Below are 16,319 nucleotides of genomic sequence, written 5' to 3'. Positions count from 1 at the left end.
GAAGATAATACAGGCTGGCCAGTTATTCAGTTGGTTAGAGCATGGTGTTGTAACACCAAGGTCAAGGATTCAGATCCCCATACTGGCCAGCTACCAAAAAGAAAACAAAAGACAATACAAATCTTTCCATGAACTTTTTGAAGTTTCCTTGTATATGCTCCCCATCCATTAGTCACTTAGTAGCCATCTTGTTTATCAAGATGACTGTCACAGAACTGCAGTGCTTATGTTCAGGTAACCCTTACTTTACTTAATAATGGTCCCAAAGCACAAGAGTAGTGATGCTGGCTTATTGCTATCATTGTTCTATTTTATCATTAGTTATTGTTGTTAATCTCTTACTGTACCTAATTTATAAATTAAACTTTATCACAGGTATGCATGTATACAAAAAAACATAGTATAGGGTTTGGTACGATCTGTGGTTTCAAGCATCTACTGGAGGTCTTGGAAGGTATTTCCTGTGGATAAAGCGGGGACTACTGTGTTAACTAGTAACAGGTATACCGGCTGCTATTTAAATGCCTATGAAATAATAAAATTCACTTATTTTGGAGGACCTCTCTTTGTTTACTAGGTTCCCGCTTTTGGTTTAAGCTCAGCTATCCCTCCCATCAAATTTCTTCTCTGCCTAAACTTTTCTCTTCATCAAATGTCAGAATAGAATGTGATTTAGATGTTTCATTTTAGAAGTATCCTGAAAGCTGTGCATTTGGTATCTTATCAATTTGGGTAGATACGGGTCTTTTTAAATTAATAAGCTCCTTAGTGTTGATATCCTCCTTACCAACATAAAGGATCATTTAGGAAGATTAAAACAACTGGAGTTTCTGGAACAATAGATTGGTGAATTAATCCTACATACTTCCTGAGCTCTCCACAGGATTACAGAATTTTATATATGGAAGTAATTTAAAAAATAAGCTGATCCAGAGTATCCTAAAGTTCGCTCCATGAAATTACAATCCCATGACACTTTAGAAAAAAAAAGGAGGTTCCAGTGGTCCAGTATGTTTGGCTGCAAATCTTCTCCCTTCCCCGCCATTCACCCAATGCAAATTAAAATATTATTAAGGCTATAAAATCCTCCAGCATAGCCTATAACTTCGTTTAACCTATTAATCATGTAACTTTCCCCTCCCATTTCATCTGTAAACATGCCTCAGAACACTATCTAGCCCTATCCATTCACCTGACAGCCACAATTTACACTTGGGTTTTTCACATAAAGAACAAAAAATGATTTCCATGATATCTCATGCTTAAAATGACATCTACTTAAATTACTTTGTCTTCATTAAAATCCAAAAAATACATGTGGTTTTTCAGCCATTCTAACATGACATGTATATGCACCATTTTAATTCATTTGCACTCTAGCAAACTTGGCCTTTCTGTAAATTTTTATGGCTTAAAGTACTTTATATAGATAAACTACTTTATGAAAGTTTAGTGCTTATCTTTTTACTATTGCTGAGATATATCCACTATTGCTCCTACTTTTAGTATAAAAAACCAAATGTGACTTTATTGTCTAGAGTCAACAACTGCATTGGAACTATATAGCCTAGCTATATATTTTTTACATCTCAGATAATTTACCTGTAACTCCCAGAATTGTACAAAATTTAAAGTATCTTTATAAAACTAAATATGAAGAATTCACATTAGATTTAAAATTAGTCTAATCCATACTAAAAAACACCTTCTATCAATTAGTAACTTAAAAGTAGGTTATAAGGTGTTTTCAATGCTTTTAATTAATTGGAAACAAGAACAATCTCAGCACACAAATATTAATGTCAAAATTAAGAAAGAGTATTATCTTACCACTGGTTTAATATTTTAACAGTCATTTACCAAAGATAATTTATAAAAAGTTTAATTTCAGTTCTTCATTACTCAGACGTACAATTAGCACCTCTTTCAAATATGTGAGCAGAGAACTTTATTTTAAAAATACTAATAGAAAAGAACTAACCAGCTTTGGTTAATTTCAAGAATAACTATAACTGTCTTACATGGTTATTGCTATCCCAATCTGTTTCATTATCATATATACCCAACATTTTAACTTGGGGAATGAAAGTGATCAGCTGTTATTTTCAGATGTTAGTAAGACATTCTTGTATTACCATGTCCAGATACAAGCCTTATACACCACTGGTGGAAGCTCTGCAATTACTGAAAGATAAACAGATTTATGTCTGCTTTTTAAATAAAAGGTAATAGGTAGAATATAAAAATAGGTTCAGACACCAATAATTCTAAAGTCTTTGGCTCAAATCCAGAACACTGTCAACAAAATCTGTTGAAGAACTGTTTACAATTACTGCTAAGCAACATCCCTATTATTACTGAATGTTGAAAATGCTTAACTGTGGTATTTAGTTCCTGTTTATTAATGTTAAAATATAGTATCTCCTATGTTAACAACAACAAATTCTAATTTCATCCCTGATAATTTCATCCTGACTTACAACTTTAAAAACCACTTATAATAACTGATGAATCCTTGATTTGTATTTCCAGCCCTAATCTAGTCCCTGAATTCCAGACTCATATCTACCTATCAGCATTCTACCATCTCAAACTTCCCATGTCCAAACAAAATTCTTGACTTTTCTTTTCCAAACTTGCCCTACCCCAAATCTCCATTTTAGCTAAAAGAACCATGGAGATGCTCAAACCAAAAAGCTAGAAATCTCATAATTCTTCAGCCCCAGCACATCTACTCAATTCTAAACTATTCTCCACATAGCAATTAAGACAATATTTTTAACAAGGTCATATCATTCCCTACTTAAAAACACTCCAACCAGAGCTTTTTATTATATTTAGGATTCAACCCAGATTACATATCTGGGCCCCATCTCCATCTTTGACCCCTTTCACCCTTTTCCTCTTTGATCACCTCACTGCAATCATACTGTTGTCTTACTTTTCCTCCAGGACCTTAATACATCCTCTTTCCCTCCCTGAAACATTGTTTCCTCCAGTTCTTTACATGGTTCCCTCTAGCTCATCATTCAGGTCATGGCTCAAATGTTACCACCTCAGAGAGGGCTCTCCTGACTAAATTTACTCCCAATCATTCTCTCTCCCCTATCCCTGCTTCATTTTTCTTTGTAGCATTTATCACTCAGACATTACATTAGTGGTTTGTCTCTATCACTAAAATACAAGATATGTGAAAACTTTATCATGTTCATGATTGGATATACAAACTAAAATAGTTCCTGGCACACAGCAGACACTCAAAAAATGTTTGTAAAATATGTGAATGTTGAATATGTAATGTATAATAAAGTGACAAAGCAACTATCTGTTTGTGTGGTAAGAGAATAATATTGGATTAAAAGTACTCAAAAGTTGAAAGATATTATGGGTTTAAGTACAAACATAAGAGTAACATAAACTTATTTTAAAACATCTGAATCCTAACAAAGAGCTGAAGCTTGTGGAAAATACTTTGAAATATGTACTTTAGGGGAGGGGTATCTCTATATTAGAAGCAAGAATAAGGAATAGGACCACTGGCTAAGAAAAATATTCTAAGGTTAACAATATTAATTTTGTAAACAACAAAAGATTTCACTTCTGTTGCCTCCATAAAGGAGAATGATTTTTTACAATGAAAATGTTTTACCTCCTAAAAAAGCAAGTATGGCCCAACATTTTTAAGTAAATTCAACTCTCTAGGCCCAGGGTGTGGAGAGTAGTGTATGTTTCTTAGAAAAGAAAGTAATAGTCAACATGGGCCAGCTAGTATTTATTAAACTTAAGTTATCCTGAATTAACCTAAGTTTTCTCATTAAGCTTATTAGTCTGCCAGAACAATGGATGAATACTTCTAGAGAGCAAACTATAAAACCACTCATACCCTCTGACTTAGTAATTTAACTTCAGAGAATTGTTATTTATAATTAAAAATTAGGAAAAAAAAATTTATAATAGGGGAATAAAGAGCACATCACTTCCTGTGAACTTTTTGAAGTACCCTCATATAAACCCATGTAGTTACCATTAAAAAAAAAAAAAAAATCAAAAATTAGGCCTGTCTTTTGTCTTAAACTCCTGAGACTGAAGGACAGGGACTTATTAAAAAAACAAACAAACAAACACATCATAGCTCTTTTAAAACACTGGAATACTATATTGGCCTACAAATATGTTGACAGAAGGAAAAGTTTATCTGACATAAGCAGAAAAAGATACTCACAGAGAGATTACAGCTACATAAAACCATGCAAACAACTGCTACTATTAAGAGAATTTTGAGTAACTGAACGCTTAGATGTGGAATAGGGGTTTGTTTTGCAGTAAGAGTTCAAGTTCATAATTGAAAGAAAAGTAATTCGTATAACAACTATAGGATGGGAGCAACCTGGATAAACAGCTGATAAATTGAAAAATATATAGGCATTCTAATTGACTAAGTGCAATTAATTGTGTAATGTATTTGAAGTAAGAGTTAATGTAATGAGACTGGATTATTACAAGTATAAAGTCTAGAACAAAGGAGGAAGTCCCACAGTGCTCTGTACTGCTTGGTATACCTATCTCAAATACTGTGACTAGTTTTAAGTATCACATTAAATTCACTAGCCAACTAGAAAACCCACAGAGGAGTGAGACCAAAAACTATGTCACGCAGGGAAAAACAATGAAAAAACTAGATATTCAATCTGAGAAAAAGATAGGAGGAAGACACGATAACTGAAAAGCTTTTCAAGTAACTGAAAAGCTGTCATTTGGAAGAGATATTAAAATTATCTTGAGTAGATTCAAAGGGCAGAACTGGATCTTTAGACAAATTAAAGGGAGACATGAACTTTTATACTACAGTACATATTACTATTTATAGTAAATTTTTCTTTATAAATATTAAGGCACTATCAGCTTGATTATTTGATAGGGTTTTAAAGGAAAAAAATTCTTGCTGTAGATAACAGGTTGGCTTAGATAATATCCAAAGCTTCTATGATCTTAGGGTATAAAATTTTGAAAATTAAGTTTATGTGAAAGATTAATTTAGGTTAAGCCATTAAAACTTATTATATATAAATAAAAGCATACCTTGGCCCAGGTTTTGGAATTTTGCCAGCCTTAAGCTCATCAATAATTTCTTCAACATCCTTAGGTGTCAGATCCTCCTAAAAAAAAAAAAAAAAAAATTACAACTATCATATAGAAAAATTACTTCCTATTGCTGAAATCTATAAATCCCTAATACCACTTAGTTTTTTTATGTCTCTCTCAGCTCACAAGATAGTTACCAAGGTAGCAACAACTGAATAACTCCTATATATATCATATACTACTAAATATAATATGAAACAAGAGCTGTAGCTGAAGAGGCAGTACAGAGTAGTGCTTTCAAGTGAAGTACATCTACATTTGAATCCTGGCTCCATCACTTACTAGCTAGTAATCTTGGACAAGTTACTTGGCCTTCACAAGTTTGTTTCTTTATTTGATAACCTACTTCAGTGTGTTTTTGAGGATTAAAAAAGAAAATGTATAAAGTAGAACAGTGCCAAAGTACATGGTCAATAAACACTATACTCTTGAAGAAGCAGTGAGGTACAAATAGTAATTAGCACTAGTAGTTGTAGTAACTTATAAGGATGCCTAATATCTATCCCTAACCTAAAGATCCAACTACTACTAACTGAAAGAATCTCTATCTCTTGGACAAATCTGTCCATAGGCTCCTATATTTAGACTTAAAATGCTTCATACAAAGCCTTGATTCTCTAATTCCTATTTAAATCAAGAAATAAATATCCAAAGGCCAAAAACACAATGAAAACCCAGGGAGACAAGTGAAATGCCAAGTAAACTTGGCTTCAGGGTTTCTGACCCTAGAGGGGGCAAAGGACAAGCCTCATGCCAGCCCAAGAGAGTCTAAAAAGAGACATCCAAACACACAAAGTTAAGATCTCAAAAAGCTATGCCCTCAAAATAAGGGTAAACTAGAAATTAAACTGTCCCTCAAAGAAAACTGCTAGTCTGGAACCTTTCACATTGTGGGGTGAGGGAGGCTTAGGGTGTAAGGAGAGGGGCTTTTTTTTTTTTAAAGCCAGCAGTACTTCCAGGAAGAAGCAAGAGAGAAGAGTAAATCCCTTCATGAAGAATATACCTTCAATGCAGGCTTCAAAGGATTTCCATGAACAAATTTCTAAGAAATATGAACTAACAAGACATCATGAATGAAAACCATGATATAACTAGGGTAGCAAGCAATTTAAAAAAAGATAATTAGAAAACTACACACATTTGTGTATTAATAACACTTCTAGAAAATTTATAGGTCAAAGAACTCAAAATGCAAAACTTATCAAAACTTGTGAGATCTGGCTAAAGCACTACTTAGAGGTATGATACCATCTCTATAAAATTTTTAAAACGAGCAATATAATGTGTGTGTGTGTGTGTGTGTGTGTGTGTGTGTGTGTGTGTATACATATACACACATGTATATATATGTATACACACATATATACACATAAGTATATAGAAAAAGTTTAAAAATATGTACAGGAAGAATACACACTAACTTAATGATAATGGTTATCTGGGAATGAAAAGAAGAGAATAGGATTTGGGGTGGGGGTGCTTCACCTGTATCTGTGGCTTATTTCTACAAATGATGATGATGATGATGATGATAGTACCTGAAGCAAATGTGGCAAAATGTTACTGTTAAGTCTTGGTCGTTACTACACCAGGGTTATTTTCTGTATTTATATGTAAATTAATAAGTTTTTCATAACTTAAGTTTCTAAAATTTGTTATTAACTTCTGGAGGTACACGCAAAAATGTTTAAAAATAATTTCTTAAAAACCTTCTGGATATTTATGCTAACAGTTTCTTCTAAATAAATAATTAATAAATCAACATCTATAGAAAACAAAATCAAACATTTTAAATATTTTAAATATGACACCATATAACCAATATACATTAAGTGAAATACTCACATAGTAGTTGTCATTTATTTGAACCATTGGTGCATTTACACAGGCCCCTAAACATTCCACCTCTATAAGAGTGAAAAGTTTGTCAGGTGTGGTCTCCCCAACCTTTATTCCTAAAAATATAAATGATCGCTGTAAGGACCAGTTATATTTTAATAGCAATTTGATTAAAGGGAAGAAAAGCCACAATATATTGCAGAGATATATGAACAGTATTTAAGAACATTAAATTTCTTTAAAAAAGAAAAAAATTCTTTGTATAATTACAAAAAAATTATGCAAACTTATCAAAACTCGTGAGATCTGGCTAAATACTTAGAGGTAATTATAACATTCAAGGATTTCTAAGTGGACTTGTTCCTTTAAAAAGAGTCAAATTTCAGGGGACTCATCTCCAATGTTTGTTATTCTATAGCAGTACATCAGACTGTATTATTTTCATTTTGATTGTGATAATTAAAACACTAAAGTCACAATCACTATCAGATTGGCAAAGACTCAGGAAAGTCTTAATGTCAAAGATTAAGGATGTGAGGAAAATGGGTACTCATACATTTCAAAATATGTAAAATCTGACTCAGCAATTTTACTTCTTGTAAACATCCCCTGTATACAATAGGACAAATATGCAAAAATGTGCATATGTGAAAGAAACTGCAGAGGAACTTAATTAGAAAAATGAGTAACATACAAGGTTACTTCAAAAAGTTCAAGGAGGGGCTGGCCAGTTAGCTCAGGTGGTTAGAGTGCAGCCTTGTAACACCAAGGTCAAGGGTTTGGTTCCCTGTACCAGCCAGCCACCAAAAAAAAGTTGTTTGTGGAGAGATTCGCAGTGTCTTTTATTTCTGTTTTTCCATGAAGTTTCTGAAGTACCCTCATACATCCTGTTCTATAGAAAGATACCAAAATACAGTGTAAAAAGCAAGCAGATATATTACATTTATGTATTTAATAATTAAAATGATGTCAAATCTATAACTAACACATCCAACTGTTATACCTTGTTATATCAGAATGTATACCTTGGAGGAAGGGTGGTAGGATTCTGAGCTGACTTCAGCTTTGTTTTATATACTTGAATACCACCCAACTATTTTTATAACATGCAAGTACTTCATATTCACTAACAAAACTAAAAGATTTTACTTCCTTTTAGTTCATTTGACTATGTAGTTATAAACACAGCAATGCCAGTTTTGTATGAAAAAATGCCCGCTTATTTTGTAGATGCTGCTATAACAACATCTACAGTATTTCAAATTTCCGTTCCCAAAGCCCTCTTACTATGCTTATATCTTCTTTGTTCCATGCCTTCTTTGAAAGAATATATGAACAATATAGTCACTTTTTAATGTACTACATGCTATCACACAATAATCAAAACATAATTTTCCGATTAAAAAAGAAAAGGTTCAGATCCTCATACTGGCCAACCACCAAAAAATAAAAAAATAATTTAAAAAAAAAAAAAAAAAAAAGGTGAACAACTCAGCTTTGAGGCTGAGACCTAAGGAAGAACACAAAATAGGAAGAAATAAATGTGGGCAAAAAAGAGTAAGACAAAAATTTACTGGGGAAGTACAAATTCAATAAGATTCATACCAAGCTTTTTCTGAATGGCTTCTAGTATGCTGTCAGAGTTTCGAAGCATGCAAGGTGTCGTAGTGCAGACCTGAATGTGATACTTTCCAACTGGCTTTCGATTATACATTGTATAAAAAGTTGCTACTTCATATACTCTCATTGGAGGTACTTGTAAAACTTCTGCAACCTAAAATATTAGGACATTTTAAAATAAGGTAAACACAATATTAATTGAGCTTTAGATATGTTATAAAAAGTATAATTTCCATATTGCCTCAGTTTGGTAAAAACATAAAAGTTCTTCAGGAGCAGAAAACATACTTGTACCTGACAGTTGCAAGTGCTCTTCAGGTTTTGCAAATACCCTGCACCTATATCACACAGAGCCCAGCAGCTAATGGTGTTCCAGTACTTCCTCCTCCTCCTCCTCCTCCCACGCACCTTACCTGTGCAAAAGATAATTCTTTTTCTCTAAATTTGTAAGTCTTTCACTATCAAGAATATCTACTTTGATCATTTCAACTCTTATATTTGGTCATTTAAATTGTCTAAATGGGCTGGCTGGCTAGCTCAGTTGGTTAGTGTGGAGTTATAACACAAAGGTCAAGGGTTTGGATGCCTGGACCAGCCAGCCACCAAAAAAAATGTCTAAAATATTTTTCAAAAGAAAAAATTGTCTAGGGCTGGCCAGTTAGCTCAGTTGGTTAGAGTGCAGCCTTTTGCCACCAAGGTCATAGGTTTGGATCCCCATACCAGCCAGCCAACCACCACCACAAAAAATTTGTCTAAATGGCAGAAATTTGGTGGCCAAATCCTAATAAAGGAAACGATTAGATTTTTAAAATTCTTCACCAATTTTTCAAAAATCCTTGATATTATTGGTCATGTATAGTGCATGCAAATGGTATGGCAATAGAAAGTGTTGAAAATCAAATCTCACTACTATACATTTATCTGTTTACATATCTACATTTAGATATGTAAACTCAAAATTTTCAATCTCTACATACTTATATGTACACATCCACATGTGCTCACATCCCTCTCCAGAATAATCCAAAACACTACTTTTATTTCATGTAACAATACTGTACTCTTTACAAAAGCTAGATCATAAGGACTAGTACTTTCCAACCCTTCACAAAAAGGTATTGATAGAAATTATTTGTTTTGACATCCTAGGGTTCAGCACTAAAAGGATCACTATCTCAGTATGCCTCTCTTAGGGCAAGTATGTTATTGAAAACCAGGCTTTCTAGCTGTTTGTTAGGGCTGGTCTCGTACAGTCTATGATGACTATAATCCTAGCTATAACTTTCTAGCTGACCTAATATCATTGATCTATCGGGTTTTAAAGCTTGCTATCTGGCATTCTTAAAAATTATATATATATATATTCATGTTCTGACATGAAAGAAGCGCTCATTAAATGGCATTTTAGATAACACGCTGAACTTTTTCATATCAGTAATTCTAAAGGAAATGTATTTTCAAAAAATGTCTAACCATGGTTCACTTCAGAAAGACAAAGTAGTTGTACTATTTAATTCAGTGGTTCTAACCAAGGATGCACCTCCAAATCTGGGAAACTGTCTATCAAAATATACATGCTGGAGACCTACCACTGAAATAATTTAATACATCTGGAGTTGAGGCCCTGACTGTCTAATTTGAAAAAGCTCCCCCTGGAATTCTATTGCATACCTCCCTAATACCTTAGTGACAGTTAAGAAACTAATGAATGAGCTTCTGGATTTTGTTTCTATTGTAAGGTTATATGTTTCCTGGGGGAGTGTGGACAGGAACATTAAAATAAAAACCCCAAATGTAAAGTGGAAAGAATCTTGATTCTATTCCCTATATCCTATTTCCTGCCTCTCCCACCCCACCACATCCAACTCTAAATAGAACAATATTGTTTAAATGTTGTCACATTAGTTTGTTATTTACTCTATTTTGCTGTGCTGAACTTGCCACTCAGCAACACTTCCAACAGGCTTGCCATTATTAAAAACATAAATTTTTGCCATAAAACCCCTAAAACTAAAACTATTAGTCATGCCAGCCAGCCACCAAAAATAAAATAAAATAAAACTATGATTAGAAATATATACTTAAATCATTATTTAGAAAGTTGGCCGTTTTAATTTTAAAGACAATGTAAGTAACTCCCAAAGAAACATGTGATTTATTGAAAAAATAACCACCTGACTATGTTTACTAAGGATAGTACCTTACTAAACTTTCTTTATAACACTTTTCATAGAGAAAAAAATACTAACGGTCCACACAGTGTTAGGGTACTGTACAAAGCAGATAAGAGATCAATAAACTAAATCTAAAATCTGCATTTGGGATTTCATTAGATAAATTAAGGACATTCCTATTCTCCAAGAAAGATGATGGTCTAGCCTAACAGTTATGACAAATGAAGTTTAGAAAGTGGTAAGAAAAATGAAGTATAGTAAAATCTCTGTGATAGTCAAGTAGAATATACATTGAATTAGAAATGAATTCAGACCCAGCTTTATCACTTAAAAATCATAATGTAATAATTGGAAGAGATCTGCCTAGTTTAAAACCTTTATTGTCAATGAGGAAGTCAGTCAGTCCAGAGAAAAATCAGGTCTCTTAGCTCTAAGTTAAATATATTTTCCATTATATAACATGGCTTAGTGGTTGTGATTCTCATAGAAATCAAATAATATGTGGTTTTTGTACAGTACTTTATAAATGATACACTTTATTATCACACAAATGTACTTATTATATTAATAAAATATGAATAAACTCAAAATTTGGATTACTGCTGAAAACTATTAGCAAAAATGAATCTTAAAATATGAACAAACTAACTTCATATAAAATGGGCCATCCATACCATTTCTGTAGGTTGTTGATACCAAGGTGGCATAATCAAGTGGCATAAATGCCACAAATTATTTAAATTTTTGTTAAAGCCTGTGAGTTTTGGCCTGTAGCCAAAGATGAAAATATTAAAAAGATTCACACTAGCTATGAATAGATCTTTTCTCTGTAATTCTAGTATTTAAACATTATATTAATTTCAGATTATCTTGACACTAAATTATATATTTGGGATCTTTTATCTTTATTATGACCATTTCCTTCAAAAAGAAAAACAAACAAACAAGAAAAACCTTCTTTCACCATAATGCCTTCACTATTTCCTGCAAGGATAAAAAGCTTTCCTTCAGTTCTCTGGATTAAGGGAACCAACAAAAATACCAATATAATTTTCAAGGAAACATGTATGACTAAAAGGCTCCAAACTCATAGATTCTGACATTAAAGTAATTTCTATATGCGGAAGTTACCATACACAATTTCCCCTCTCTTCGAACTAAGGCAAAAATGAATTCAGTACCTTGTTCATAGCAGAGATAGGCAACCACCCATTCTGCCTTTGGGCTAAATCCAGGACTGGAAGCACAGCTGCTGCTTTATGCCCTTCTGGATAGTTTTTTACAATTGCCTCTATCCTCTGTATAACAGAAAAAGCATCCGTTTTATAAATCTGGAAGATACTGTTTTGTAAATTAATCATAATGTTAAGCTAGTCATACCTTATAGTTTTCTGGTGTGAAATCAAATGGAGTGTCTGGGTTATTCTCAGGGGTATCTCTGTGCTATTAAAAAAAAAAAGTTTTCCAAAATTATCAAAATTCTCTCAAAAGTGTGAATAACACTGCATTACTGACTGTTTAATCTCTCCACTTTAATTTCAACATGATATATATCAATCTATCCTTCCATCAAAAAGAATGACTAAACATACATTTGATGTGTATGATTCCCAAAGTTAGCAAAATTCAAAATTTTAGAAAAGTTTTCGAAAGCATCCTTCAAAGGTTAAGAGAAGGTTTAGGACCAAAAAATCAAACAACAAAGTATTACCCAATTTCATTAGAGAACAGGATCTTCTCATATAATTACTAAAACATTACCAATTATTGGAAAGCTTATGAAACTAAGACGTAAAATTTTGAGTGTGCATATAAGTCCATTTTTCCAAAAGAGAGTGTATCAGACTGCAAAGGGATCTGGTACAAAAGCACCATCTTTTCTGGACATGTTTTCCATAAACAGAAACCAGCCAACAAGAAGTTTTATTTCTTCTCCTTAGAAGAGCAGAACAGGCCTTCTTCAAAAACTGACAAGAAATGGCATGTCAACAGGAAATCAAATGAGTCACAATGAGATTAACAATTACATCAATTAATGTTTTATATGTGTGGTGAATACAGAACTGAATCTCTTGATATGTTCATGCTCAGAGTTCTGCTTTTTAAAGGACATAAACCAAAAGAAGAAAGAAAACAGAAACTTTGGACGATGATGTCAAATACGTGACCAATTTGATGTTTTTAGACAAAGAAAATAAAACATAGAGCAGGAGTCTACTACTTATACCACTAATTTTAAATTATAACATGAGCCCCACTACATTGCTTTTAAACACTACGTTAATCCCTGGAAACTGCACCTTGTCAGAAAAAGGGGATACATTATCATATCTTTTCTGAATTGTGCAACTAAGCTGAGGAGTTCAGATTTCTAACTGCAGTTAAACCCTGAAAACCAAACACAAAAAGAGCCAACTGTTTATGTATTCACTACATAAATAAAATCCATGAGTTTTGGGATTCCCCAAGTTGCAGCCTCAGAAACCTCAGTGAGCCAACATGACTGATTTTTTAAAGTGTGATGAGAATCAGGTTAGGTAGGGCTCACAGTAATTTCACCAAAGAACAATATAAATGCTTATTCCCGGAGTTTCCCTGCTGGCAATTTAAATTTGAACCAAATTCAACTTAAACTAGAATTTAATCTGAAACCACACATCTTTTGAAATGCAGTAAATTCGATTAGCTATATTTAAATTCCCACAATGGCCAGCATATACCAAAGATACTAGTGTTTAAGATTTTTTGGATAATTACAACGGATATACCCAAATTTTCAAATCTAATTACTTACCACAAACAAGGCTCCTCCAGCTCCATTGTGCACAACTGTCTTATGCAAATTCCTTATATGTCTTCCCTAGAATTTAAAATTTTAAGAAAGTTTAGTAAATCATAGCCTTAAGAAATTTTTCATAATACTTTAAAACAATGGAATCAACTTATAGAAGTAAAAGATCTTAAGAGATATGGCCTACTACCCTACACCCTTGCCCATCTCTATCTCAGGAGAGGTATAAGGAAATGAAGATTCAACAGCAAAGTTACTAACGTGCCTAAGGTCACACACAGAGTCAATGGAAGAACCAGGACCACAACCCAGGTCGGCTGAGTTGTATGCCCTTCCTACAACACTTTCCTGGCATGCATTTGGAGAATTAATGTACCACTAACTTACTGCCTTTCACTTTGTGTCTGAATCAAGTTGGATGACAGCTTTCATTTAATGTGGACCTTTGTAAACATGTTTTCATTCTGTACAAATGAGTCATATACTCTTCACGAATGAGTCAACTGTATCCTCCTCTTTACTAAATTAGTTCAGAAACTCCAGCCATAAAAATAGTTTCAGAAAGCTATTTATGATGCTAAGCAGACTGACAATGTTCATTTGCTTTGGAAAGAAGCTGTTTGATTATTCTTTCTGTCGCATTTCATTTCTCTTTGCCCTCTTGTTCCCCACTTCTACCCAACCCCCCTCAATTTAACCACTGTTCTGGAGTCCTCCAATTTCTGAGTTATACTAATACAGATGGCACAACACTGGATTAAACCAAGCATGGATCTGGCAAAGAGTTGGACAATTCAAAGGAGGCAAACATAATAGAGGACAAAGTAAAAGGAGTGCCTGGCTGGTTGGCTCAGTTGGTACAGCATGGTGCTGACAACACCAAGGTCAAAGGTTCAGATCCCCATTCCAGCCAGCCGTCAAAAAAAAAAAAAAAAAAAAAGTAAAAGGAGTAATATAACACAATCACATATTTAACTGTCCCCTAAGTCCAAATAATATTTCAGCTGAAGAAATAAGTTTACATGGGACACTTGCTTTAATTAACAAGAAAAGACCCAGGTACAGAATGTGAGACATAGGTACACATGGGAGTGATATCAGGGGGCTTCAACAATGTTGGTTTTGTTTTCTTAGTTGGATACGCAAGTGTTACATTCTTTATGATTTTTATGTCTTAAATATATGATAACTTTTTAAAAAAGAATGTGACACTTATATTTAAGGAGTCACTTTTATGTTTTTATACTTTCACTGAATTTCTTCCAAATTGCTTCAAGACCAATCTGTGAATTAAATACAAAGTTATGCCTATATCCCTAATTTGCCTGTCCTGACCTGGACTGAAATAAACATAAAGCCTTACATAATTCCCAAATAATACCATAATAAACAGTATCAGCAGAAAGCTTTGAAAATTTGAAACTAAAATTTAGAAGTCACTGCTATCACTTTAGCTGAGAAGATATTAAAAAAAGAACATTTTTTAAAAAAATAATTTTTGATTAACATGAGTTACTTAACTAAATTCTGAGAGAAAAGAAAGATTTCCTAACAAAGTAAGGAAAAATTAATTTAAGAGCAGGGAAAGTACTCAATCCTCTTGTTACTTAACTTTAGAACCCTATCATTTTCTGCTTATTGGCTTTTTAGCCACTACCTGTAGGTTGTCCTCTGGACTCAGTTCTAACCTCTATATTCTTTTCTCTATAAATCCTTGGCCTCTAGGAGCTTATCCATTCTCATCTGTTAGCTCTATGCTAATGACTCTTAAATCTTATACACATTTGATGACAAAAGGCTAACAGCCTGAATAGATCATAAATGTATAAAAATCAATGAGAAAAATGAGTAAAGATCCTGAACAAAAATTTCACAAAATTCAAAGTTAATAAATTTACTAGTAATTTAAAACGTGGAATTTAAAATAACATTTCCAACTACCAAATTGGCAAAGATTTTTTCTTAAAAAAAAAAAATTGCATTCTGTTGAGGGTATGGTGAAATGGGGCATGCTTATACATTAGGTAAAAATTCATAAAGCCTTTCAGGAAAGCAAATTGGCATGATGTATGGAGAGCCTAAAAAAGTTTTCATCTTTTAACCTAGTAATTCTACTTTTAGAAAATTATCCTAAAGAATAGGACAAAATGAGAGTAAAAGTTTACATAAAAACATGTTGTTACTATCATGTTTATTGTAGCAAAAACATAAGCAACCTAAAAGCCCAACATAGGGAGGTTTTAACCAAATATCAATAATTCCAACATTGGAATATTATGTAGCAAACAAAAATACTTCCGAAAAATAATAACAAAGTATTTGTGCCACATTCATAAGTGGAAACTATAAGGGTTAAACAAAACAAAACAAAAAAGCATAAATTATCATCCCAATTGTATTAAATACAGACACTAATGAAAAGATTGGAAGGCCATAAACAATTAAAAGTGTTTATCTGTTATTATGATGTTAACAAGATTATAAAAGACTCACTTTATATTTTCTTATCTCACTTTTCCAAATTTCCTATTTAGCATGGATGAATATGACATACTAAAAACAAAAATCTTATTTGAAATAAAACATTCATCAGGTAAAAACGAAACTTATCACCTCCACTATAAAACCTACTTCTCCTTCCATCCTCCCTGTATATCAAATTAAATACTACCAATCTCTAAGTTAACATAACTTTCATTTTGGATCAATATTTGATCTCTCTCTCATTAATCCAGGATATGTCATGTACTTTC

The 16,319-nt window shown here is 32.9% G+C and overlaps 1 protein-coding gene across 1 annotated transcript in view; it reads right to left on the bottom strand.

Annotated features, from left to right (window-relative positions):
• Positions 1-16,319, bottom strand: part of NDUFV2 (NADH:ubiquinone oxidoreductase core subunit V2) — a 31,291-nt gene that overhangs the window by 1,711 nt on the left and 13,261 nt on the right. Inside the window, exons 2-7 of the mRNA XM_063077084.1 lie at positions 13,570-13,635; positions 12,156-12,218; positions 11,957-12,073; positions 8,587-8,755; positions 6,988-7,097; positions 5,080-5,156 (exon numbers count right to left, since the gene is read on the bottom strand). Coding sequence (XP_062933154.1) covers positions 5,080-5,156; positions 6,988-7,097; positions 8,587-8,755; positions 11,957-12,073; positions 12,156-12,218; positions 13,570-13,635 — 602 coding nt within the window. The remainder of the gene's footprint in view (positions 1-5,079; positions 5,157-6,987; positions 7,098-8,586; positions 8,756-11,956; positions 12,074-12,155; positions 12,219-13,569; positions 13,636-16,319) is intronic.

This window comes from Cynocephalus volans, chromosome 13, assembly GCF_027409185.1.
Source record: "Cynocephalus volans isolate mCynVol1 chromosome 13, mCynVol1.pri, whole genome shotgun sequence".
Classification (NCBI taxonomy): domain Eukaryota; kingdom Metazoa; phylum Chordata; class Mammalia; order Dermoptera; family Cynocephalidae; genus Cynocephalus; species Cynocephalus volans.
The sequence above is the reverse complement of the archived record's forward strand: the minus strand, read 5'-3'. Positions and strand labels throughout refer to the sequence as shown.